Raw genomic sequence first — 27,343 nt, 5'->3', positions numbered from 1 at the left:
ACGGTGCGCTCGAATGGGTGTCCAATAAATAAGAGGGGGAGAGAGGTTTCTCCCCCTTCCCCTTCCATTAAGTGAGCTACAACCGTACCTTTTTTCCTGTCCTTTGATAGGATTCTTTGAACAAATAAAGAAATAATTATTAAAAGCGGCGGGGGGGAAGGGGAAAGGAGCCGCACTGGACCGAGCGGCTGGCGTCGATGAGCATCCGCGCAGCAGCCGCTGGGCAGCTCCGAGGCCACCTCTGTCGCATCGCTAATTTGCAAAAAAAGAGGCTTCTCTTATCGCGGGGGCACTGACTTGTGGAGGGAGGAGGAAGGTTTAGGGTTTGCCGAGAGGACGAGGAAGGACGGCGTCAAGAGGCGCTTCAAAGGCTCAAGCGGATGCCCCAGCACTGAGCTCTCTCTCTCCCCCGTCTCGACCCAAAGAGGTTTCGCAGTGGAATAAACATCTCTGATCTAAGACAGCTGCCGGGAATCAAAGGCCGCCCCAATCAGCGCGGAACCGGCCGAAGATGTGACTGAAAAGTGCCCGCTCCTGACAAAGGCAGGAATGGGGGTGCGAAGGTTTCTCTCCCCGCAGCGCCTCCAGGCTCCGAGAGCAGCCACAGTTCACCCATTACTCATCTGATTTGTTTTATAACACTTCTGACACCTAATCTTATCAGCTAATACCCACGATTTAGTTACCCGAGACGATTTTTTTTTTCTTCACTAGCACCAAAATAATATTTGACCCTCCGCAGATGTTTATTTTTGTCCGCCTTAAAAAAAAAAAAAAACCAAACCTAAAAAAAACCCAAAAAAAACCCCACAAAAAAAATCAACAGAAAATAAAATTAAAATTAGAAGGGGGAAAGCTAATGCATTGAAAAAAGATCCAGACGTTCCAAGACTGGTAGAAACAACCACTGAGGAAATAAAAAAACTAAGAAAAAAAATCCAAAAAAAAATAGGTTCTGAATATTGACAAAGAGAATTTACTAGGGAAGAGATCACAAACCAAATGAACACATATGTAGTCCATGCAGAGTTGCCTGTAAAATAACAATTTATTTTAATACTTAAAAACCACACACAATCCAGTGATAAATGTCAATTATCAATAATCAGCATAAAGTGCCAAACAGCCATACAACTTTTTTTTTTTTTTAATAAACAGAACTTATTGGAATGTCTCTTAATTCGAATACACTGTTCAGAAAGCCAGCATTTAAAAAAATACGCTCTCAAGTTGAGATTTGTTCTCTCACACCAGGACACACGAAGACTTTAAGTACCACTAAAACCACATTGTGCATACCGTCATTTTGACGTATTGCCATCTTTCTTTCCTCTGGGTTTTTTAAATAAGTCCAGAAGTTACAAACATCCTCACAGCACACTAGACCACAAGGTAATAAAAAAGGTCTCCATGTCCCATGAACACTGATCTGTCCCAACACCAAGAACCCGTGGGTCTGAGATCTGGATGCATTTTCTAACACGATAGGACTCCCCACTTGAGAGACTTAGGTCATTTCCAAACATTAATTTTCTTCTCCTTTTCTGAAAACAAACTAGCAAATGAGATCTGCAAGTTGCCCCTCTCCTTGTCTTAATGGTGCTGTGATGAGAAACCACCGTTTCAGTTCTTAATCGTCTTCTGGAACTCTTTGTATTTCCTGAAGTGTAAAAATAAGAAGCTTTATACAGTCAAAAAAAAGTATAAAATAAGAGTTTGGATTTTCTTAAGTAATACTTTTGGAAGCTACGATTTTGGTTTGTTTTGGGGTTTTTTTTGGGTGGGGGGGTTGATAGGGGGTGTCTTGTGGGTTTTTGTTTGCTTTTAAAGAGATTACAACACGTGAGCACCACCTTTTGGCATAAAGTTTATCAAAGCCACACAAGTCAGCTAGCACTCTCTGTATCATTCACGTATATTTTAAATGCAAACCAATCTTTTCACCCACGACTTAGGAAGTTAATTGCTTGGACGGGGGACTGAAGGGGTGCAGGTTTTGCCCTTTTTAAAGTAGAAACAAAAACAAAGCACAAAGTCCAGTGCTCCCATCTCGAAAGTTTTGTTTCTGCTCTAGTTTTGGTGAAAAGTCTGAAGGGGAGGAAAAGTTCATAGAAGTTGGAGATTCAACACTTAAGTTTGGCAGGTTTCAGTTCCTTTACTTGCGTGTGCAGTGTCTTGTGGACCGCTAGTGTCCTGGACTGGCAAAATCCTTTCCCGCATTCTTGACACTTAAAAGGCTTTTCTTTAGAATGGATATATCTAGAGAAAGAAAAACAGTCGAGACGTCAGAAATAACTGGCCTAAACTCAGCAGTGAGCCACCTGAGGGAGAACATGCTGGAGATTTCTTGCACCTACTGCTGTGATTGAGACTGCTGGATTGCAGCGCTCGGGCAATTGTATGGGTGTGTGCAAGAGAGAGAGGGGCATCAGAGGGTTATAGGATGCCTTTCTTAGGGATAAAGAACTCCTCTCTTACTTTGGGGCCAGCAGACTGCATGTCTTCATGACACTTCTGAGTGATCATAGAGGCAGAGGACACATGATGTAAATGGAGCGTAAAAACATCCGTGGAAGCTAAAAAGGGCGTTGTGAAAGTTGTCTTTATGGAGTGAGTGTTGTATATCTTCCAGTGTAAGTTACTTGAACTCTTCCACCAACAGTGGGCAGAAGAAAAACTGGAAGGAACATTCTTGGTCGGACGGGTACTTAACTTTCCTTATAAAAATCTTGAGTGTAGATAGGTAACAGGGATAGTACAAAAACACAAGGGAAAAAGAACAGGAAAAGAAAAACAGTTACCTGTGATCCCTCAGGTGATCCTGTCTTCTGAAAGCCTTGTGACAAATATCACATGTGTAGGGCCGTTCGTCGGTGTGGGTTCTTTCATGGATCAAAAGGTTGTAGGACTTAGTGAAGTGCCTGCCACAGAATTTACACACAAACTCCTTCTTGGTTTTGGACGGTAACCTTCCTCGCGTGGGTTTCTTTTCTGGAGAGAGTTTAGTCACCTCAAGCAAAGACCCCAGCCCTGCAGGCGAGCCCTGACTGTCTGCCTGTCCCAGTTTAGAGTGGTCCTCTTGTGTGGCAGCGACTGCTAAGTTGGCAAAGTCAAAGCGGGGTTTGGCTTTGAGGGTCATGTTGGCAGCCTCCTGCTTGGGCTGGATGACATGTGGGAAGAGTGGGAAGGTCGGCAGTTGGAACCGTGCATCCACCAGGCTGGAGACGCTGGGCACTTTGGAGAAGGAGGAGCGGGGCAAATGCATGGCTGGGTAACCCAGAGTCCACTGGTGCAGGTGCACGGCGTGCAGGGCACTGAAGCCATAGAGGTTGGAGAGGTGGTCAGAGGGCACGGCGGGCAGCCCGTTGAATGCTTGCAGGAAGGAGTAGTTGGTAAGCTGGAGGGAAGGATGGATGGGCACTGGGGCCGGCAGGGTTTTACTTCCCATGGTGGCCGCTCAGGAGGACGATCTTGGGAACAGAGGAAAATATCTGGAAAATAAAGATGGAGGGAGGAAGAGGGAGAGGTATATTTACATTAAAACTAAAGTACCTTACATCACCTCTCATAAATATCCCTCTCCGAAGCCACAGGAGGAAGAGGAGGTTACCTTGGAATTAGAGGCCTGACCAGGTCTTTACCGAGAGTGTATCCCCAGGTTCTCCCTCTCCCCATCTCTCTCTTGCACACAAATGTTGTACTGCATCCCCAATTATTCCCAGCAGCATCCCCTGCTATGCAGACTTCCAATGATCCTGTACACAGGGATAGCCGAAATGCCATTTTGGCCCAAAAAGTTCAGTCATTTCCTAGTAATTTAAAATCCCTTCCTGGGTGACCTCAGACTTTAGAAAATAGTGAGATACTGCCCGCTACATCTGTCCACAGAAGTTGTGTTTAGCCCTGACTCTTGAGGTGACATGGGGAAGGGTGCAGAGCTTGCTGCCCCTGGGTTGCTCAGCTCCCTGTGGTCTGGCCTCAGCCAAGCCTCTGAGATGATGGAGGCGCTTGGATGCTCAGAACTGCATGCTCTCCCTCTTTCAAACAAATAAAATAATTTTGGGGGGAAAAACATTGTGGGGGAAATACCAGCCAAAGACCTCCCTCTTTGCAGAAAGAAACAGGAAAATGCTGAATTTGGGTGACGAATCCAAAATGCCATTTTCTCTTCCCAGGGAGAAGTGCCTGGCTTCAAGCCCACATCCTAATCTAAGCAATTGCTTAATTAGAGCCCTTCAAAAGGCTAAAAGACTGGCAAGACCCTTCCCATGGGGCACACAGACCAGCAGCTGTAGGGCCTCAGCCCTTCCTTGGGCTGGTTGCCACCACTTTGGTCTGTGTTTCAGGGTCCTGCCAAGCCCCTGGCCTCTCTTCTCAGCTGGATCCCTACCCATCCCACCCCACAAGACAGAGGGGAAAATGCTACAAGGCAGCAGCACTGAGGCACATCTGGCCCAGTCTGAAAATTCAGCCCTGGCTGCTGTCAACCATTTGGCAAGAGATGCCTCCCAAGGGTTCTTGGTGGGGATGCAGCTTCCTCCCTTTGTGGGTGTGAGAGAGCACCCATGTTATTTTGGAAGCATCACATCCCTGCAGCCTGGAGAGCCTCCTCCTTACTCCACAGCCCTTAACTTATACTCACTTGCCCCTCAGTGAGCTCTGGGATTTGTCTTCAGTGGGGATATTTTTTGCCAGAATCCCCACAGGTTTGCTGCAGGGCTCCTACAGGATCCACACAGGGTCTTTATAAGATCCTGACAGGGTTCCTGCTGAGTCACGGCAGGTTCCCCCACAGGATCCCCACAGGGATCCCCAGCAGGATTCTCAGAGTGTTTGGATTAGAGTTCATCCCCAGGTGAAGAGTGAAGCCCCTTAGGAGAAATGGAGGCAGCAAAGTACAGTAGTGCAGTAATTGTCCCTCTGAGCTGGAAGTCTGGGGGTGTGGAAACTGGTGGTGGAAGAGGTCTAAAGACCAGGGAAACAAATCTGATTTATATGTGTGCTGTTGCCTGGAAAGGAGCTGCGGCTGGGAGGGTGTGAGAGGGAGAAGCTTACTCTGAACAGCTCTATACTCCAGGCCCACCTTTTACTGTGCTATACATAAATCAGCAGCAGGAAGAGAGACTCAAACCTTAGAGGAATTCCACTGCAATGACCCAGAATAAGAGATTGTGACATTTTCTGGTTTTCAATTGGATACATTTCTGATAGTGACTATTGAAAAATGCACACATTATATTCTCTATTCTCCTCCCTTTCCTCTTTTTTTTCCCTCTTTCTATTTTTATTCTTTGGTTTGTAATTTTTGGCTTTGTTTTTGGTTTTGTTTTCTGTTTTTCAGGGGTTGTTTTTTGTTTTGTTTTGATTTGCTTTTGGGTTTATTTTGCTTGGGTTTTTTTTTCTTTTTTGTTGTTGTTGTTGTTGTTGTTTTTTGTTGTTTTTTTTTTTTCTAAACTATTTAGCAAATAGTTGAACCAACCAGACTGTTTTGTTGCTCCACTGGGGATATACTTAGATTTAGTTAGTGCTGCCTTATACACTAAGCATGTCCACATCACAGCACAAATGCCTCAGCTGGTGACCCCAAGGACAAAGTGCACAGAAAACACTCTTGTCTTCTCATCTGGGTACCTGAAAATGTCTGTTTCTGTCCCTCACAATGGTTCCATGTCTGTTTTCCTTTCTAGGTAGCTCTAGATCTCTCAAACATGAAATAGGCTGTTGCAAATGAAGTTTATCCCTCTTTCTTTCTTTGTATCCTTAGAAAACACTTAATATGGAATATACAAGCAGAAATCTATGTCAACATGAGTAAGTTCTTGTTTGAAAACATTTTAAAATTCTCTTTAAATTTTCCCAATTAAAAACAAGGCATAAACCAAGGAGAAATACAGTCAGGTCATAATAGAATCCACTGCACCCACAGTTGAAAGTTTTTGCTAGAGCAGCTCTGTTAAATTAAAAAAAAAAAAAAAATAATGAAGAAGGATGAAAAAGCAAAAGACAACAAGTGGGAAAAAAAATAAAAGAGAGAGGAGAAGAAAATAAGAAGAGGAGGTGGGAGCAGAGTGTTCATGTTACTACAAGTTTCTTGGCACTTTTCCAGAAATGTGAACTACACTTTTGCTCTGTACGACCGGAATAGTCAAAAATATGGATGAAGAGCTATTTCATAGGCTCTATTTCAGGCTATTTCATAAAGAAGTCCCCTCACTTCGGGACATCAAAGCGAATGTGTTTCACAGTGTAGTAACTCTCTGGTCTCCCACTCGCCCGCAGAGAGATCAACATTTCTTTGATTTTGGTGTCACCTCCACCTTTAATTCTGCTTCATGTAAACAGATCGTTATCGGGTCTTCTTTCCTATTTTTTTTTTTACAGAAGAAGACCCCGCGAGTTCTCTGCTTGAATTCCCCCGTTGCAATAAAACTGTGCGAGGTTTTCTTTTTAACAGAAAGTAGCTCGGTGAGTAATTAAGAACAAACCACTTGTGTTCTGACTGAAACAAAACCCACTCATGCCAAGATAAATTTACCCTGCAAAATAGGATCATAAACTTGAAAGTCTACATCTGTCTCCAGCTTTCTTACCCTTTGCCCTGAGAGAAGATACGGTAATGCTATTGTCCAGTTGCCACTGTTTTAAGACCATTTCAATCTTAACCTTCCAGATTAAATTCTTACCTACTCTATATGCCAGAAAAAAAAAAAAAAAAATCTACCCGGCTTTCTGCTGGTAACATAGCAAGAGGGGAAATTAAATGGATTTTTAAGTAATTTTGCGGCTAGTCGGTATTTTTCATTTCTACATTGAATTATCAATTTCCGATGGATCCTTTGAAAGGGATATTTGTTACATTAAATACCTGACTCATAAATAATGAGGTTTGCTAATTAGTTCCACATGGAAGAACGGAGGAGGTAAATTACCCTGAGAACGTTGCTTATTTTTACAAACATGATAAAGTAGCGGGCATAAAATGATGCATTCTTGCGAGAACCTCAAACTACAGCAATCAGGTTCTTCTGTCAAAAAAGTTCCCCAGTTTTGCCTGAATTTTTTTCAAGTCTGGTAGCCTCGTCCTTTCAGCTGCACGCATCGGTGTACAGCATTTTGCCACCAGATCGGCTATTTATTTTGTCTCCTTTGAGGGGAAGAAAATTTCCCTTCCTAAAGTTAAAGCGACGAAATGGAGCTTACAAGTTATCTGTGTTTGGGAAACTAAGTGGAAAGGGAATAAAACTGCCCTTTCGCTCTTCATTATTAGAGCGTGGTGCTCTTGAGGAATAAAATGGATTGCTCAGCACAGATTTATTCAAAGTATTAATGAAGTGTGCAGAATCTATTAAAGCAGGTTTATTTGGGGCTAATTGAGCGTGAAAGAGTTAATTGCTAACATTAATGAGCACTGGAAGGACTCAGTCAGCGTGTGCCTTGGATATCTCCGCTCAATCCTTATAAAATCATCATTCACATTTTATCACGAAATCGGTGTTGACAAGTCTCCCCAGACCACCGCTGCGAGCGCGGGTGAACGAGATGGGCTTTAGTTTCTCAAATAATAATAATAAATAATAACCGGGGGCCGAGTGCACCAGCGATGGCTGCACTGCCCGGGGCAGCCTTTCATCCAAACCAGGGAAGATCCCCGGGCTCGGCCCTGGAGGGACCAGGGCCCACGGGCGGGAGCGCGGCCCCACGGCGGGCACGGCTGGCTGCCCCGCAGGGACCAAGCTCCTCCACCTTCTCCCCGCAGAAGCTTTTAGGTAGGTTTGGGAGCATTATGTGCGTGCTTCTGCAATTCCCTCGGGTGTCGGAAGGCCCCCGGCACAACATTCACCCTCGCTTTCTCCCTAGAGAAATAGCCGGTGCCTCCCCTGCACAGGAATAAATCGTCCTTCCTCTATCCCGGCCGCAGGGAGGATTTCTTTCCTCCGTACTCCCCGCTTCCCGTGGTGACAGCACGCACAGCCGGGGCAGGGGCAAGGCTTGGCGGTGACAGCCCCGGGGACAGGCAGGGCACGGCGGCGCATCCCCGGCCCCGGCCGCCCGCAGCGGGACTCAGCCGCGGAGCTGCAGCCCCAGAGCCCCGGGCCCAGCGCTGCCTTAGGGCTCGGGGCTCTTTCTCTGCTCACTCCGGACTTACTGAACTGGACCTACTGTGCACCTGTCCGGGACTCTCCTGCCTGGCTCGCGATTTATCAAACAATTCCTGCAGCGCTACGATAATCTCCAAAATGCTCTATTTTTATAGTTTCCCTCCCAAAAGCCAGCTATAACAACCATACCCTAATCCTCGGCTTTGCACTGACACTTTATAGGCTCGGCCTCGAGAGAAGCTTAGTCTCTCCTGCGCTGAACTTGTTTTGATCCACTCAGACAAATATAAACATCAGGCTCATTTCTGTTATGGCCTTGGGAAGAAAAAGAAAAGGCTTTTCGTATCCTAAAACACTGGAGTTGCAAGAAAAGGGAAAAAAAAAAAAAGGGAAAGAAGAAACCTCGCAGAAATAAAGAAATAAGAGAAAGAAGAGGAAAGAAAAGCAAATCATAGAAAGGAGAAAAGCTAGAAGTTCAAGGCCATAAAGGACATGCAGGCTTCTGTTTTCTCGTATGTGTCATTTTTAGCTCGGGTTTGAAACATTGCTTCTCCGCAAGGGGGGAGACACAACTTTGAAAGGGGAGGACAAATCTTTAAATAGCATCAAAATATCCGAGACCCATGTGAAGGTTTACCCCAGCCCTCCGCCCGCCCCAAAGAGAACAGTCCTCCTCATGTGAACCACAATTTCCACGCTTCTGCACCATCCAGTGGATCGTGGGAGGGGACGGGGGCAAAGAAAGAAAGGAGGTAGGGTAAAGGAAGTGTTTGAATCGATATCCCCAACCCCCGAGGCTTGGCAAAATAAAAACCAAACAGAATGAGTTGTTCTTTTTATTTACCTAATCCCGATCTGTGCTCCACCGCTGGCAGCAGTTAAAAGATCCTGGGCTAAATTGGAGCTGGTAAAATAAAATAATGGAAAAAAAAAAAAAAAATGAAAGAAAAAAATAAAAAAAAAAAAAAATAAAAAAAGAGGTTGGGCTAGGTCAGTGTCTGTGCTGGCCCTGGGGGGCACAGCTCACCCCACCCACCCCACTGCTCCTCCAGCGGGTACAGGCAGATCCGAGCGGGGCCAGGTGTCCAGGTGCTCCGGCCGGCGCGGCCGGAGGCGCTCTCCCTGCTCCTGCTCCCGGAGCCGGCTGCGTGCGCTGGAGTGCGAACGCGCCCGGGAGCAGTCGCGCTCAGACTGAACCGATCCCTTCCCTCCTGCCTCCTCCTTATTTCAACCCCCCCTCCCAGCTCCCCCCTCAACCTCCCACCGCACTCCGGGCATGCGCACGCTCGGAGAAAGTTTCTGGCTGGGAAGAACCAACTTTTCAACCCGCTTCTCGCGGAGGCGCAGCAGCCCGGGGCTCGCAGCCCGCAAACCTCTCATCTCGCCCCCCCCCCGCCCCGCTCCCTCAGCCTCGCCCGGAGCATCTCCCCAGGGCCCGCGGGGCTCGGCCCCCGCTGCGGAACGGCCTCCCGGGCCGGGGGTTCCCCGCACGGCTCCGCCGCGGGCGGGGCGCTCCCCCGGCGCCCATCCGGCCCCGCCGCTCCGTTCTGCACCTCACGGCTGCCAACGGGGCCGAACCGGGCCTAACCGGGCCGAACCGCTCCGAAGCGCGCCGAACCGCCCCGAAGCGCGCCGAACCGCTCCGAAGCGCGCCGAACCGCTCCGAAGCGCGCCGAACCGCTCCGAAGCGCGCCGCTCCCGGCCGCCGCGCTGCGCCCCCTCCCCGCCGAGCAGAGCCGCGGGACGGGAGTGAGCGGGACCCGCTCAGAGGGCAGGAGGGGGACAAAGGCAGGAACGATGAAAAAGTGGGGGTACAACGGAGGCAGAGAGTCTGCTCCCGCTCGGTGGATTTAGGGATCTCAAGTTTTTATCACTCTCTGAGAAGATCCTCAGAGAGGAAGGTGCCCGGGAGCCGCTTACCTGTAAAGGGTCCACCCCCGGGTTAGAGCCGCTTCCTCCGCCCGTCCCATCATCCCTCCTGATCCCCACTTTACGCCCCAGCGCCCCTGACCTGGGTGCCTTCCTCGTGTCCTTCCTCCCACGGGCCGGGAGGGTCTCTCCCCGCGCCCCGGAGGGGTTCCACGGCCAGCGGAACTCCGAGGATTCCCCGCGGATAGGGAGCCGCAAAGCTCTGCTCACGTCCGGGGGCGACTGCCCGGGCGACACAGGAAAAACAAAATAACCCTCGAAAGAAAAAGGTTAAATGTGCTTTATAATTAATCCTGAGGCCGTAATCTCCTCGGTTATTTGTTTTTCTATTCATCCATCCATTCACACTCCTTTAGATCCGGGAAGGGGGGAAAATTGCTTGGGTATATTACAATGTCCCGAGAAGCCAGGGTAATATAATACGCGAGCGAAGACAGATCCGTCAGGATAACACGGTACCGTGCTCAGGGACACTCATGTGTCTTTTTATTGTTCATGACACTCCTGTTATTACACCTTCTTTTTTTCTTTTTTCTTTTTTCTTTTTTTTTTTTTTACCGTCTCCGATGGAAAGGCAAGCAAACAAATAAAACCAAAATCAACAAAACAGCAATAAGAAAACACTGCGTTATCATCCTGCAGAATAAGTGATCATGATCATGACAGCAGCGTGGAGAAGCAACCACGCTGCCATTTCAACCCCAAATTCTCTCTATTTTTATGAACAATTTGGAGTCTAACATTGCACTCTGCTTCAGGCAGGCGAAGAGATTTTCGTTCCCTTTTTTTGTAAACGAGTGGCATTTTAATGAGGCAAAGGCGAAGCAAAGACATTCCCAGTTCTTCAGTTCTCTCACAGTTTATGCTGTCATTTTCATTCTTTCTTTATTATACCCACACACACTCTAACCACCCCCCCCCAAAAAAAACCCAAAAGAAAACCACACAACACCCCCCACCACCGATCAAGGGAAAAAAAAAAAAAAAGAAAACTCTCAAAACCCTAATCCCTAAAAACCTCGTATTTTCATTCTTGTGGAGAATACCATCCGCTGCTGTAAGCTGACTTCTTTGAATAAGTTTGCATTTTCAAATATGGTTTAAGTCCAGTTGTCTGAACACGAATGTAAGACTCCCAGGTGTCTCCAGACCAAGATACAGACCACAGACAGTCTTTCCTAACTGGAGATGTATCTTTTCCCATAGAAAAAAATCTTGTTATAGCTGAGGGTGGGTGCATGCACTAATAAAACAAAAATCGCAATTCTCTTTAGAAAAACAGCGGGATAGCTGAGACGGTAAACACAAAACCAGCTATGATACATGCACGTGCTGCCTTTGAGGGAACAAAAAACCCCCACGCACTTCCAGATACAAACCCCACCATTCCGAAATAAATACTTAAACATAGAAATAAGTGGCAGTAAATGATCTCATTGTCTACGGGGGAGGGAGACACAAAAAAACTTAGCCTCACAAGAAAATAGTTTATAATCAAATCAGGTCGTTGAGATATCACTCTATTCTAGAGTATTCCTGGAAGCTGTAGCTGAAAGCTGTCTGAATAAGGTGTCGTCTGATATTTACGTATTTGTTAAAAAATAAAAATATTTGGACTTGTCATCCCACTGGCAATAGAACTGAAGTTTCAGGTTAACTGTCTTGTTAAGTGCATTTGTTTTAAATAGCTGGTGTTTCAGTTACGAAGCGTATGTTGTTCCAAAACCTTTATTCTCGAATGGATTTTTATGATGTCCCTTGCTAATTTGCATTATGTCAACTTGCAGCGGTGGGGAACCTAATACCGGGAACGGTGAACAAAACCACTCTGACACGCAGGGAATATGCTGCGCTTTTCCACAGGGAAGATCTGCTGTCGATTAGGAATGTTACGACTTCAAGAGAATTGTGAAAAGTGAAGGCATCTGCTCCCAAAGCTAGCCACGTTGGTAGGATTCAGACGTGACAGCGAAACCCAATTAGTTTCAAGAGAAACCTGTGGCATGACTGGGGAGACCGGAGCCCCCATTCCTATTTCCCACCTGTATCCCCTTCCCAAAATCATCCCCGTCCCTATCTTGTCCCACGTATCTGCGAGTGAAAGTCCCCCAGCTCTAGGCAGCCCATTTTCGGGGAGCAGCATCCCGGACATCACCCCGTGCCCAGCACACCGGGGCTGTCCGGCCGCTACGCTCCCGCAGCCCCGGAGTCGCCGTCGGGCGCTGCCGCCTCGCCCCGGTGCCGGCGGTGCCGGTGCTGGTGCCCGATCCGGGAGGAGCGGCTTCGTGACCCTTGGGGAGCAGACTCAGGGGCACGGGGAGAACATCTGAGGGCATTTCCCCGTCCCTCCCGTAGGGAGCCTGTTGCGCTTGCAGCCTCCTCTCTAACGAGTTCGGGGTTCCAGGGCTAACCCTGCGCACCGCGGGCACGGGGCATCGCGCCTCCTCCGGTTCACACTCCCGTGGATGCCGGTCACCCCTGGATGCACCTACACGCATGCTGGGAGAGGGCTACACAGCCTGACTGATGTTCCTCTTCCCTGCTGCAGCTGGGATACCCAGCTTCACCCACTTAACCTTTGCAAGGAAAACGATTCCCGGCCCCATTCCATAGCCATGGGCAGGATAAAACTCCCTTTTGCTTCAGTGGGACTTTCTGCCCACCGGGGAACTGCGCTTGTCCCTTAAAGTTCTTTTACTGAGAAGAAACAACTGTGCTACTCGCGAAGCACCATCCGCCGCTGGGGCCGGGGGGAGCAGCGGCTCCGGCTGAGCAAGGGGAGGTTCGTGTGCTCGGCGAGGCCAGGGGCTCCATCGCTCCTGGAGTCTGGCGAACGCAGAGGCGGTGGGTGGGGGCTGGCTGGGCAAAGCAGCCTCCGCTCGGCAGCCCTGCAGCTCCCAGCACTCCCGGGGAAGGGAAGCGGGAGCAGGACTGAGCAGCCGGCAGCGCTCGGCGGAGCTTCCGAAGCTTCTTCGCTCCCGGAGCTTTACCGGGAGGATGGAGCAGCCCCGGCGGCAGACGTGCAGAGGAGAGCAGGCACAAGTGCACCCAGCATTCCCCTCCTTGTCCTCACTCCTCCCCGGGCAAGGTGTAACGCCCCCGTTATCTGTGGCACCCGGGATACATGCACACACACACATATGTATAAATGTATACATGTGTTCTGCTTTTCCTTCGCTTTTCCTGGTTTCTCCTCTTCCTCAGATTTTGCTGATGGTTGAGGTGAAGGACTAGAGTGTGCGGACTCTGCCCTCTCTGGAATGGCCCGGACTGAGACGAAAAGCGAGAGTCAGAAAGGGGCAGGAAAGGCCACGAACTCTCGGGGCCCGAGCGCGGAGCGTGGCCGGGACCTGCGGGTGGCGGCGGGCGCGGGGCAGGGCAGGAGCTCCCGCACCCCCTTTCCCAAACTGATCCCCCGCTCCCTCCCGACCACAGTTCGCTCCCCAGGTTCCATGTAGCCTTAGTATTTTAATAGCTGCTAATGACAAGAAAGGGAAGAATAGCAGCAAACAACGCGGGTGGAAACTGCTCCCGCGGTGCGAGTAAACGCTCTTCAAACAGCAGCTCCCGCCTCCATCCCTGAAAAAGAAAATCGGTGCAGAGATGGATATAACGCTGTTCTGCCAACTTTAGACTTTTTTGTGTTGTTTTTTTTTTTGTTTTTTTTTTCAAACTTCCACGGCTCCCTGAAAATAAAAGCCAAACTTTGGAACATCTCCATTTTGTTAACAAGAGGGAAATGGGTTTTGCTTGATTGCGATGCTGAGATGTAAGCCGGCGCTTTCATCTATTGCCGCCCTTCTCTAGAGAGTTGCTGCGGCAAGGGAGAGATCCGCGGGAGCGCAAGTCCCGCTTGGTCCCCCCCGCGCTCCGCGCAGCCGGCGGGGACAGCCCCCTGCCAGCAACTTCTGCGGAGCAGGAAAGAAAACCCAGAGCACGGAATAGAGCGATAGGGGATTTGTCTTCTTCAAGAATCACAATGGATTTTGCAAGCAACTAATTAAGCTCGAGATCTCCCCCCACCACCGGTCCCCCGCCCCACGCACCCCTTGTTTGCAAAGCGGTGTGAAGTCGGTTGTGTAAATGATTCCACTTTAACTTCCAGCCCCTTTAGATCACTAATAATGCCGTGGTGGTGCTGCTCACACTGGTGCAGTGAGAGTCAGCATTTCCATTATAATTTCCTATTTTCAGGAGTTTTTACAGTGGTCATAAAAATTCAATCCAGGCTCAAACTTGGCATCCTAGGGCTCCTCCCAGGAGTCATTTCTTTTTGTTGTATTTGAAAGAGGAAACCATTTATCTGTTTTTACATTGCGAGAGAGCAACAAAAGGAAGCAAAAACAGGGTTTGCAGAACATTTTTGTATTTTATATCACTTGCTTTTCCTCAGCTTTGCAGTATCTGCCATAGTTGTTAAAGGAGTACAGTACACAGTAATTAATAACACATGAAAAACCATCAGGTTATAGAGAAACCAGAGTCTGCAATCAGAACTGGTCGTATAAAACACTCTTTATCATTCTGAAATACTTTGATTTTCTAAAGCAATAATTTATTAACAATCCATCCAAAATGTAATTTGATGCTGGGGGTCACTGATTCAAAATGAACTGATCATTTTGGAAATCTGAGAAAGTTTTTGTATGTGCTCATTTTTAAGAAAAATTTTGTAAAAGTACAGATGTTTTCACTGCAGATTTGAGGGTTCTATCCTCCAGCCTCCTCTAAGCAAGTATACGTACAACAGTCAAATAATCTTTGGATTTAGGTGTCCCTAAGTATTCATTTATATGATGGATTGTAATGGCTATATGGTTCCCTTGAAACCATTATGTTCTATCAGGTCAAAACCAGCTTCTTAAAAAAGTTCATTTAATACAAGGGTGGCTGGAATGATTTGTGTACATTACATTTGCTCACATACAATTCCCATATCTGCTGGAAATTGAGTAAGGATTTAATGATCCCAGAGGAACTGAAGGCTTTGGTGACATGAGTTCCAAAGGGGCCTGTGAGACAAAGACCAGTGTGAATTGGGACACTCAAGTAGAATGCCAGCAAAGCCTGGACATCACATCATTTTGCTGTGGATTATGCCTATGCCACATGTTTTAAAGCGAAATCCTCTCTCTACTACTATAAAATATACAGTTCTGCTAGCCTGGAAACTCAGTAGGGGTATCCTCCAACTTATCCAGCTCTGGTTTGCCCAGGAAAAAGGATCACCAAGAGCAATCTCTCAGACTTCAAAGAGTAACTTCTAGGTAGTACTAAAAGATATGTAGGAACTAGAGTTAAATGTGTATACATATAAATACATATACACTAGAAAAGGGAAGAACCTTTGTAAGTGTATGTAAGTATAGAAAGAGATGAACACAGAGAGCACTACAGGGTGCACAATGGAAGTAGGAAGATAAGTATATTGAATTAAGGAATAGCAGTGACCTTTATGTTTTTAATACTTTTAATGATATGTAACTTGATAAGGCTTATATTTACTATTGTTAACACTTAAAAGAGGATTCCATAACCTTCAGTGAATAAAGGCAACATTTTCTTGCTGTGATCTGTCAATCATAGGACTGGAATCAAAATTCCACAAGATTTATCTTCCATGGAGTGATTTCACCACAGTGATATTGGGCTAGTAACCCCCAGTGGATCCAGCACTTCCTGAAAGCAGGAAGCTTCCTGTTGAGATCATTTTAGAGAAACCTTTCCTTTTTTGTTTCATTGACCATATGCTGGCACATACACAGATCCAATGGTCCTTGTTTTAGGTATCTCAATTCATAGCCTGAAGGTTAGAGAATGGGTATTTCTATATTTTTATCAGGCTTTATCTTCAGGACTTCATTAAGTGCGTATCTGCAGTAGTTGATAGGTCACACACCTATATGACAGCAAGTTTGTTACAAATGAAAAAATTAAACATTTTCTGCACCAGAAGTGGTTAGAAAAGCTTTTCCTAGAACTCAATTACAGCAACATTTCATGGCATCAGTTCAGCATCTCCTTTGGGATTAACAGGACTGAAGATAGCAATACAAATTGACAGGACTCCACTATTTACATCCTAATTATTTGGGGTCATGTTTTGGCTTTGTCCAGTGCATAGGTACACAATGAAACAAGGCTCTGAGTTCAGTCAATTGCCAATACTCCTGTCCCCTCATCCCAACAGACTGGACACTGGAGCCCAAAGGTTCATTCAATCCATGTGGATGAGGGGTGCTTGGACCATCTTTTGTGCCACAGAACTCTAACAATCTGTCAAGAACTGTGAGCTTTCCATGCCTCTGACACAACAGCTGGCACTGCAAATGGGGAGAAGAGGTGCTGAAGATGGGGAAGATCTTGTGAAAGCCCACTCCACAGTTCTGGACTAGCTCCAAGGGCAGATCTGCTGGGTCAGGTCTGTAGAATCACAGCCTACAGCTCAGAAATGTGGGTAGCGTTTTAAATACCCTGAGCCTGCACCTTGGAAAGTCATCCAGGGAGGGCAGGACCTGGCTCGATAGCTAATGGGAGTCATCTTTAAAACAGGTTTGGGTCCTTCACTGTTTCAGCAAATATTTGAAACTGTCATTATTTCATGTCCTGTAGAGTGATAGAAATTCACTACAGGACTGAGAGGTTCACACACTGGGGTCACCCTCCCCACCCCAAACAAATGTGCAGTCCGTAGCTGCTGGTCCCAGCTCTGCTGCCCACGCCCTTGGCTGCAAGCTCATCGGCCAGTGCTGCTGGCAGACACAGTGGCCACCTCTCTGCAGGGGACAAGGACATTGTAAATTCAATTACATCAGTCCCTGGTCCTCTAAACCACATCTGTGCCCCCTCTCTTCTATAATATGATGATTACCAGAGGCCGGCTGGTCCTTAGCCATATGTACACTGCTGACATGACTGCATGATGTTGAAGCAGCCATGGAGTTCAAGTATTCTTTCTCCTACAGAAAACTATATGATTTTTTATTATTGACTTAAGTGACATTAATATCTAATAACTGTAGTATTGTGTCACTGCAGATCCAATTTCTTGGCTTTTACTCAGTGGAAAGGTGTTATTTTAACACAAAGTGTTGTTTTTAATAATACAGGACTAGTGCCTGGCTAAAGTACATAGAAATATTGATCTGGTGAGAATTTTATTATATAGAACAAGCCTAAAATGATGTTTATTGAGGATAATATATAAGAAATCAGAATTTTAGTTATATAATCACTCACAATGGTTTTCCTGTTTTTAGCAGTTTCTAAATATATAGCAGCATTATAGGAAAAAAAAAAGGAGATTTTTAGGAGTTTTTTGTTTAGCTTTTTTTTTCTTCTGTAGTGTTAACTTTCAAAAATGATATAACTTCCCTTTGAAACCACATGGAAATAAACCTGAGGGACCAACTAAAAGTCACAAAAGCAAAGGAAGTTAAGAGACAAGTTGGAAAGACAATTATCTGTCATACGCATTCATGTTGAAGTGTTAGAGATAAAGGTCACATAACAGGGGGGGTTTGTGCCATCAGGTGATCCTAAATATCAAATAAGCTGCAATACACTGGCCCAAGGGGAAGATTAAGTAGTGACAGAGTTTCAACCCTAACTGAGAACTTCCTGCTATTCGTGGTTTGAGGTCAGGCCTTTAAGGTTATTTTGAGATAGGCTTTTGTGTTTAAAGCTGTAGGAATAATATAATCAGGGCATCACTGAATAACAGACAGGACCATAAAAATATCTTCTTGGAAGTGCAATCCTGAAGAAAACTCGCCACCTGCTGGCCGAACGCCTTCTCGTGCTGCCCTTCTCCCACCAGCATCTGCTCAAATCGCTATTTACCACTTCACAGCAGCTGAAATAACCCACAGCTCATCCTCTCGCCAGTTAAAGCCTTCATTTTGGGACCTTCTATCTTAAAGCAAAAAATAATTTTCATCCGAAATCTCTGTGTGATACTGTGTTGCACTGATTTTTGAAAATACTACGAATCAAATACTTTGGCATGAATAATAGCCTCTTGAGGCTCAAATATTTTTGTACGAGTGAGTAATGTTAAATACATTTTAAAACGTATATATCCCCTTTCTTTCCGTTAAGATTACATCAGGAATCTTTGTGGTTTCTTTTGTGATATTTGTGTTGCAACAGTGTCTTTTATTTGCTGTTACTACTTTTATTTACTGTTACTAAACAGTAACTGGAGAATTTGGACATCTCATTAGAAATAGTTCTCATTCCTGTAATGGGAAAGGGAACACCTCTCAATGCTAAAGCTTACCATCTAACTTTTTTGTTATGATTTCATTTTAGTAAGCAACTCTAGATTATTTAGTAGTGATAACAGGATTTTTTTGTCAATTGAATAAGTCAGGTATATAATGTTTTCATTCCTTTTTTCATTACTGTCTTCTCTACAGACAGTAGCAATTAGATGACAAATCCCATTGATTCCAATCTAATTTGGGTGGATGATTACACAATGAACCAAAATACAATGTGAACACATTTCAGAACTAATACTGAGTTTACAGCCTCTTGATGAGGATTGTGAATGCACAAGCCACAGGGGAAAAAAAATAACAAATCACAGCCAGCAAGTTCTGGGCAAGGAAGAGGCACTGAAGGCTGGGTTCATCCAGACTCAGTGACCATGGAAGTGCCCCTTGGGAGGGGGCAGTGGTCACTGTGAGGCTGGCAGGCAGCAAGGTGTAGGAATTTGTTTGTCAATACAGCCAACAGTGGAGAAGGAAAATAAAACATGGGTAGCTTTCCAAAATGGAAGAGAACAGTAGACAAACAGGTGAGACTTAAATCCAGTTAATTCCAATTTATATTACATTTGAATTTCAATTCAATACTCTACATAACAAAAATGACAAAGGTACTGAAGTTAAAAAAAAACATGTAGGAAGCAGGAATAGTGTAAATATTAAAAAAACAGGTATCTAACATATATACATATATATGCATATAAATATGCTTACATTTTTAAGCATAATACTGAGAAGCTAAGATAGAAATATTGTCGAGAAAATCTAACAGAATTAAAAATGGGCAATTGTTTTGGGTCATTAACCATTAACAATTCACTCTCTCACAACTCCAAAATAATTTTGGCTCAATGTGTGGTAATAAGGTTGATCAGAGAACAGTAGCAGAATGAACAAATTCAAGTGAAGCAACTAAGGAGAGGATGTCCCTGGCATAGTGGTGAATGTGAATGCTAAAATCACACTTTTCTACCCAAGAAAGGGACAAAAGGGACAAAAGTGGTTATGAATGAAGAGACGTGGAATTAGATCAATTGCTTCTACAAAATTAATCAATAGCTTTGTTAAAAGCACTTGATCAATCCTCTGCTCTGGTATACACATCTGTAAAAGGTGGGTAAAAATGTTTGCCTAACTGCCGGGGATTATGTAAAGAAAAATGTTGGATATCGTATTTCACAGAGGGGAAAATAGCTGCTGGCAATCTGCATTTCCTTCAATTTGGCCTTGTTTCAGCTACTGTTATAGTCTGTCTTAGTTTAGTCACAATGTAATTTTTAAGCAATTTGGGGAGCATTTGCTTGGAATTGTCAGCTTGACAAAATTGCTTCCTAAATTGTGAATGTTTTCACAAAAACTTGCTCACATAAAGCAGTAGTAAGTTTCTAAACTACTAGCCTTTCTTTGGGGGTAGATTTAGGGTAGGACCAGAGTCATGGACTTCTGACTTATAACTTGCTCTACTCTTTCTGACTCTGATGGAAAACAACCAGGACATGATCTCTGTCCTGGATAGGAGTAGGGCCTCAAAATCGAACCTTACCTCTTCCACAACTGTTGTTCTCTGGTCAGACATCATGACTTCAGATTAGTTACTCCCTGTGGTCACCACCACCCCCTGCCAAAGAGGAAGGGCAAAGCTGAAACCAGATAATGCTGCTTTTCTTACCTGTGGATAGTCATCCAAGACAGAAGTCTACACTTATACTTCTTGATCTCCTTTGGAAACTGCAGAGACTGCTTTTTGAGTCATGACTCTTAGCATAATCCTCATAAAAGGAAAATAACTTAAAGGTACAGCTCAAACCTGTGGTTACAGGAGAAAATTAAGGCTAGAAACTGAACTTGAATGGTTTTCCTGAGTCAGGGTGGTTTGGTCTCTGCTCTCTGGATGTCCAGTTCTGTATTTTTGTCATGATTTAGCCCCAGCCAGCAACTCAGACCTCCACAGCAGCTCACTCACTTCCTGTCAGTGGAATGGGGAGAAAAAGTGGAACAGTAAAAGTGGGAAAAACTCTTGGGTTGAGATAAAGACATCTTAATAGATAAACTAGAAGCCTCACAAACAAAAGTTGCATCACAAAAGTAAAACAAGGAATTGGGAAACCATTTCCCCAGGACCCAAGGGGAAGCAGGCAGTCACTCCTTCCCAGGAAAGTTGGGCTCCATCACACACAATGGTGATTGAGAAGACAAAATGCTATCAATCTGAATATTCCCCCTCTTACATTTTTTCCCCTCTACTTCTTTATATGTTAAGCATGATGCCATATTATATGGGACATCCTTTGGAGTCTACTGTCACAGCTGTGTCCACTCCCAGCTCCTTGTGCCCACCCAGCCTCCTCACTGGTTGAATGATTACCTCAACTGTTTAAAAGCTGCTCTGCAATAATGAAAACTCCTCTGCACTAGCAAGAGCCTTTCCAGCACAAATACAAGACACAGACCCATACTTGCTACTGTGAAGAAAATTAACTCTGTCCCAATCAAAGCCAGCACGATTGTCTTCAGATGGATTAATTACACATAATTGTAAAATTGCTGAGAATTATTTTGGGTGTTTTTTCATGTTTTTATCTTTATTAGAAAGCCATTTCAGGTTCTAACATCCCACATCTTACATCTCATGGGCAGTTTATTATACCCATGTGTTTTGTGCTAATTTAAACTGTTTATCTTCATTGATGTTCCTCTTCCTCAGCTTTCATATCATAAGGTAAACAAATCCTGTTCAGAAAGATGGATGCTTCATGTCCAATTTCCTTTTGATGAACTTTCTCTGCATCTCCTTCATTTTGAATTAGTGGTCTTAATGGTGGCTTCTACAGCAATTTAAGTGCCAAAGGTACTTGGTACCCAAGATATATGGTTATGCAATGTTTGCTTCTATATTCTCATTCATCCTTACAAATAAACTTGATTAACAAACACTGTCTGAAATTCAGCCCCCTTTGAAGTAAGACCATGCTATTCACAAACAGGATGGTTGTACAATTTAGATGTTTTTCCACTGAGTTGACCTGAACAATATTGGTTACAAATCTCCTCTCTGAACAGATACATCCTGTCTGTACACACCTCTGTTCTTGCAGCCTTGCTGTGAGCAGGCCAGCTGAGTGCCTTTCCTCTCCATTTTCCAGCTGCTTGAGGCTCTCTCATCTCCCTCTTGGCTTGAGGGAGAGTGTTTACTGAGGAAAGAGGGTATAGAAAAGGTTATGACTTTCAAAGATGAGATCCTTATTGTGGCTGACTGTACCCAAGCACCATTTCTTCCACTGAAATCCAGACAGTCCTGTCCACTGCATTGGGACTGGTCATGTTTCCATCTGGGGGCCGTTATCCTCTTCCAGGAATGTCTGCCATCAGCAGTGTAAGGCTAATTCAAACCAAGAGGACAACTGCACCTGCTTCCTCTCATCCAACAGGGCAGCTGAGCATCCAGATGTTTGTAGTTGTGGTTGGTTTTAGATATTTTATCTGCTCCTCACAGGAACTAACAGTATTGATTTCCAGTGACCATACAATCCTGACTTCCTGTCTTAGAGGACTATAGTATCCTTTCCACCTTTTTTGTCTTTGTCAAAGACCCTCTTTTTGTATTTTTTTTTAATAAAGCTTTTATCTGTGTTTTTTTTTTGCTCTTACTTTACATTTTAAAGCCAGTGTTTAAGTCGACTATTTCTAGATTTAGCACAGCTACTGTATTGCTAAAGGAGATGCATGGGAATAATTGACTGAGCTTAACTTTTCAGATCAGATGAAACTTTTATATTTCACACTTCATGACACTTTACTTATGGATTCTGAATGGAAGCTCTTCTTAATCTGGCTTTATTTTATATCATTTGATGGATAGCATATTAAGTTTTTCATTTGACAATGAACTGCTCACAAGCTGTTTACAATGGAGACTTCTTTGTGTTTTCACATGTTCATTAATTTTCTGATAATTTATTATTGTTCTACTTTGACTCAACACATTGTGTTATAGCTCTCAGCATGCACATGTAAGCTGTAAGCATTTTCATAGAACCCCTACTTTCCCCAGATTTCCATGAAAACAGAATTTCACTCTCTAAGATATTCTTACCAAAAATCATGACCAAAAAAAAGAGTTAGAATTTTTAGCTGAATGCTGCTTCTCAGATATTACTTTTGCATAATTTACAAAGCCTGATTTTGACTGTCAGGCTGAAGGTTCACTTCAAAGCTATCTTCTGCAATTGAGTTTTCCTTCAGTCTCTATGAATTTATAAGGAAAGTCATAACTGAATTACTTTGTAAGTAAATTCCAAATGCAATGGACTCTGTAGGCACATACTGAGGGTTTTCCACTCTGCTATATGTATAGGATTTTTAAAAAGTAGGTGATACAGAGAAACCAGCAAAAATATTACTTTTTTTTTCTGTTTGTATTTACTTGGTTGTTTTTCTTTTTTAACTTCAATGACAAAGAGAGGGATCACTGGTAGTCACTAGTAATTATAACTGAAATAATTCTGTTTTCTGAGGAGGAAATGTGAAAAGCCACAGGGAATGGCACTTTACCTCCAGTTTGCCTCTGCAGTAAGCTGCATGGAATCAGTGGGAAGAAGCAGACAGTCACAGATATTCATCTAGCCTGTTCTAAAGCCCATTCTTTTAGCACCTGATGCACACAAACACACTCCTGCTATATTTGGCACAGAATCACTCTCTCATATTGCTCATGGCCTTTGGGGTACAAGATGGTAGGACGGATAGCTCCCCTCATTTGATCTATAACTGCTCTGCTGATGCTTCCAGCAAGCCTTGCTAACTTATGCCAGTGTTATTTTTTATTATTTATAATTATTGCCTTTGCAATGCACAATCCTTTCTGCTAAGGCTTGGCCTGGACTCACCAAATCTGTTGATTCATATTTAGTTAAGTGAAGGTGACATTATGACTTGATGACTTCTGTTAACCATATTTTTCCAAATAACGCATGAATATACCTGAGCCTTTAACATTTTATTAAAGATTAATGATTTGATGGGGTTTTCTTTCTGGCAAGGACCACCACGTCATTCATTTGTCATGAAAACCAAACTAATCAGTATAAGGGCAGAACATGTAGCATTCATTCTTGAAAGGGGTGTGTGCTAGGGGTGGGAGGACAAATGGCTCTTGTTAACCTTCTTTGCCAGCTCTCATAACAAGGAAGAAAAGATGTCCAAGTTCAATTTTCCTCCTCTGCCATCTGTTCATTGGTTATCCCATTGCCTTTTAAGCAGGTAAATATTTCCTGGGGGCTTGGACCTAGAAGCTCTCTTGATAAGAGGCATTAATCCCTATGTCCTATTCCCTGCTGTAGCATATAGGTGTTTCTCACATTACAAAAACAGTGGGGGCATGAGTTTTGCCACAACCACATCACAGGAAAGGAAACAAGGTATCAGAGGGAGGGGGAATCTCTTGCTGTGTCCATGGCAGGTGAGAACAGCCCGAATAAATAGACTGTTTATAGCCAGGGCTGAGGTTTGGAGCTGAGCCTTAGGCTACACTGCTTTCACTAGCCCTTCATTCAGTGTAAATATCTGCCACCCTGGTATTATGCCATTCACTTATGGGCTGCGTTTAGTCCCATTAAAGGTCAAAGGATAACATTTCTTACAAATTTTAGGAAAAAAGAACCAAAAGGACAGATTTCCACAGATTTTCTCAGAGAGTAGTTCCAATATCTGTGTTCATGATTAAGCACAATTTGTGGGTGCACAGAGGTACACTTGGGTGTTGGCATGTGTATGTGTATGCACAGAAGAGTAACACACTTTGCCTTCTTTAATTGGCAGTCTTTGAGTACTTTCACTCAGGGTGGGAGCAGAAGGTCCAAACATCTCCAGGCTGGGGTGGGTCTGAACCAGCATCCCAGGAACAAGCAATATAATAAAGATGTTTGTCTAGTTGCTATCTATTTTTTAAGAAAAGTGACTGTGCATTGAGCATAAGTATGCTCAGATTATCTTCCCTTTCAGGTTCTAGGCATTATGTCTGTAGGTCACCAGTGCTTAGCCTGGACTCAGTACTCAGCTCTGCATGTCTTGGTTATCTACAGAAGCACTCCAAAGTCAAAAATTTTTACATGCTTTTTGGCTCTAATAAAGCTGAAATCAAACTATAAACCCCAAAATCTTTAGACAGGGCCTAGAGAGACACAGTCGCCTGAATCTGACTTCTCTTGTTGCAGGAACAAGGAGGAAAAACTTTTCCCTCCTCAATTCTAGGGCTGTTCAGACTGCTGTTAGTTTTGCTCTTTCTTCCCATCCTTTTTCTTTTTGAACTGACACACTTCCTACTTCACAACAGCTATTTTGTTTCTCAACACTTGCCTTCAGTGGACTATATCTGGCAGAAGGTTTCTGCTGAGGCAGTGAGGACATGGACATACTGAGGAGGTCTGTCTGTGGTGGGAGCAGAGTCAGAGGTGATTAACAGGAGTTTGTGCACATCTTCAAAAGCCAAGTTTTGACAATAAAAGTGTTTACAAGGTGAATTCTCTCCATCAGGCAGGGGAGTAGCTCCACACAAAACCGTGCATGTGCTAGACAGAACGTGAGGGATTTCTTGGGTGTTTAGACTGTTTGGACAAAAGTTAGCATACCCACCAGGGCTGAAGGGTGTGGGGACAAATTGTGATGCTTTTGCAACCTGGTTAGACAGGATCTGGAACAGAGAGTGGCCCATACACATTTGTATCATGGTTAGAGTGTATAAACACAGCATAGCCAAAACCCATGATCTAAGAAGACAGGTTCAGTGAAAAGCTCTTCACCTGCCAGCACTAAATTTTATAGGTTTCTATTTCTTGGGTCAGTGGCTTTATTAAGACCTGAAATACTGCAGGGTGAGTATTCTATAACTTAGTTCCAGCTGTTGGGGATATGCTTATTTGTAACATACTGGTATTCTGGTAAGAAGGGAAGTTCAAAGAGAAGTTGTGAGGAAAAAAATTGATGAATAATCCAGACAACAGCTAGATTAAACACTTAAATCCAGCTGTAACTCCAAGGTGCCTTTTTGGATGAATCCTGGAGATATACAGGGTTTATCCACGATGTTAATGCTTCCATACATACAGTGTGAGTAAAGTGTGTCTTCTGCACAAATACACAACTCCCAGCCATTCTTCAAAAACATTTTTGAAGGGTCTAGAGCCCAGGTTTTTCAAATTAATACACAGGCAACATCCCAAGCCAGAACTTTTTACCAAGCAAGCTAGGGAGAACATCAGCCTTCATTTGCATACAGAGCAAAGGTGCCTCCTCCCTGGAGTGAAATACTGTGATTGAGATTCCTGTTATAAATGAGGAAGAGGAGAATACATGGGGCTCTCACACACCAAATAACTTCTCTAATCTCTGCCCTTCAGATCACAAGAATATTGGGCCATTCATTGTGAGAAAGACAATCTGGGGCAGGCATACAACTTCAGGAGAGCACAGTGAGTTTAAAGTCAGAGGTTGACTTAATCTACAAATGGAGTAGGGCAGCAGCCAAAAGCTGGAAATCCATAAAAACCCAGCGTTCACTCTATCTACTTTTTCTATGGAAGACCCCAGCCACAAGGCTTTTATTTTCCCTCTGTTTTATGTCCAATTCCCTGAGCAGGTCAGCCCATTCTTGTCTTTGAAATGACACCTCATTTGAAATAAGCTTCTGATAGGTCTCAGATTAATGTCATGATATGAAGAGAGGCTGTCACTCCCTGAAAGGACAGAAGGAAAACCTAATGTCTTCTTTGGGTATGTTTGGGTTTTTTTGCTAGTCCAGGCAGTTATAAACAAAAGACAGCATTTTCTTAGTCACTTATGTATAGAGTCACTTGACATTTTTTCTGGGGTTAAAGGTTCCACCGAAAAACAGATTCCTTATCTGTTTCCTTATTCCTTAAGGTGGCACAGCGCTAGAAGTGCTGCTCAGGATTTATACAAACCAAAGTAATAACACAGTTCATCAATACTGGGGCACAGGATTCATGGAAGATCAATTAACATGATTGTATGATAAATCCTTTATTATCTTAACTCAGAAGCTGAGGAAAATTCTTAGAAATTTTAGGGCTTGAGGAATCTAAAACATCAAACTTTTATGTGCAAGGCATTAAATGAATTGTAAATAAGTATGAATTGTACTGGAATTTGGGATGAAGGAAGTGCAGATCACATTCAGGTTCCTTTGAAAGCCAGACTGATTTTTGAAAAGTTTCTTCCAGGCACCTGCCTATATTCTCAGCTGTTCATTAAGCAGTATTCTATATTGTTGTTTTGAAGGACCTATATAATACATTAATTAATCTCAGAGTAAGATCAAGTTGAATTAAGGCTGTTTGGACTTGATGGAAAAATTGGACAAAAGCTTAACTAGGTACATCATACAAAAACAGCATTCTTGGGGCTAGACCATGGTACTGGTACTAATTCTTTGTTCCATCTTTCTTCTCCAGAGACTGAGATATTCCTGGTGCTAGATTTCTCCTATTCTGCTAACCAAATAAGGTTCTCAGCCTTCTTGCTTCTCTTGCTGTAGGCTCTTCAGCTTTCCGGAAATGGGAGTTGTGCTCAAAGTGCTCCAACGAGAAGCCACATTCTCTGTTGACCTCTTCAGTAAAATTTTTGGCTTTATCCTTTCTGTCTCTTGGTTTCCTCTGCTGTAAAACAAAGGTGATACAGTTTAGGTTTTTTTCTCCCTAAGACTATTTTTAGGTCTATAGTGGTTCACAGAACAATTCTAGTTGCCCCAAGCTACAAATATTTTGGCTAAAAAGGATGTGTGATTTTTAGATGTGCTTGCCCAACATTTTCTCCATCTCGGACTTCTGTGAGGTGTGCCATGTTAAGCACCACAACATGGACACACATTCACATGCAAAACTTGTAAAAAATGCTGCTTTTGTTCTTCCTGCTTGGTGTTTAAAAAGAAGATATATCCAAATCAGTAAAAAAGTAGCAATCTTTTTCTATATAAAAGGGAAATACATATTTCCATAAGAAATATTAATCTTCTATTTTTTGGATATG

The 27,343-nt window shown here is 44.0% G+C and overlaps 1 protein-coding gene across 2 annotated transcripts; it reads right to left on the bottom strand.

The window, feature by feature from the left end:
• Positions 1-1,033: 1,033 nt before the first annotated feature.
• Positions 1,034-10,106, bottom strand: OSR1 (odd-skipped related transcription factor 1). Of its 2 annotated transcripts, none has more exons than XM_058836843.1 (4): positions 10,020-10,106; positions 8,944-9,003; positions 2,802-3,491; positions 1,034-2,259 (listed from the first exon to the last, which is right to left on the bottom strand). In XM_058836843.1, exons 3-4 carry the CDS (start codon positions 3,446-3,448, stop codon positions 2,124-2,126), a joined length of 783 nt encoding a protein of 260 aa, XP_058692826.1. In that variant the 5' UTR covers positions 3,449-3,491; positions 8,944-9,003; positions 10,020-10,106; the 3' UTR covers positions 1,034-2,123. The 2 variants fall into 2 exon arrangements, with proteins under 2 accessions (XP_058692826.1, XP_058692825.1); XM_058836842.1 differs by lacking the exon at positions 10,020-10,106 and adding an exon at positions 9,136-9,328.
• Positions 10,107-27,343: the final 17,237 nt, after the last annotated feature.

The sequence above is a fragment of the Poecile atricapillus genome, chromosome 3 (assembly GCF_030490865.1).
Source record: "Poecile atricapillus isolate bPoeAtr1 chromosome 3, bPoeAtr1.hap1, whole genome shotgun sequence".
Classification (NCBI taxonomy): Eukaryota; Metazoa; Chordata; class Aves; order Passeriformes; family Paridae; genus Poecile; species Poecile atricapillus.
This window is presented reverse-complemented; position numbering and strand designations above follow the sequence as displayed.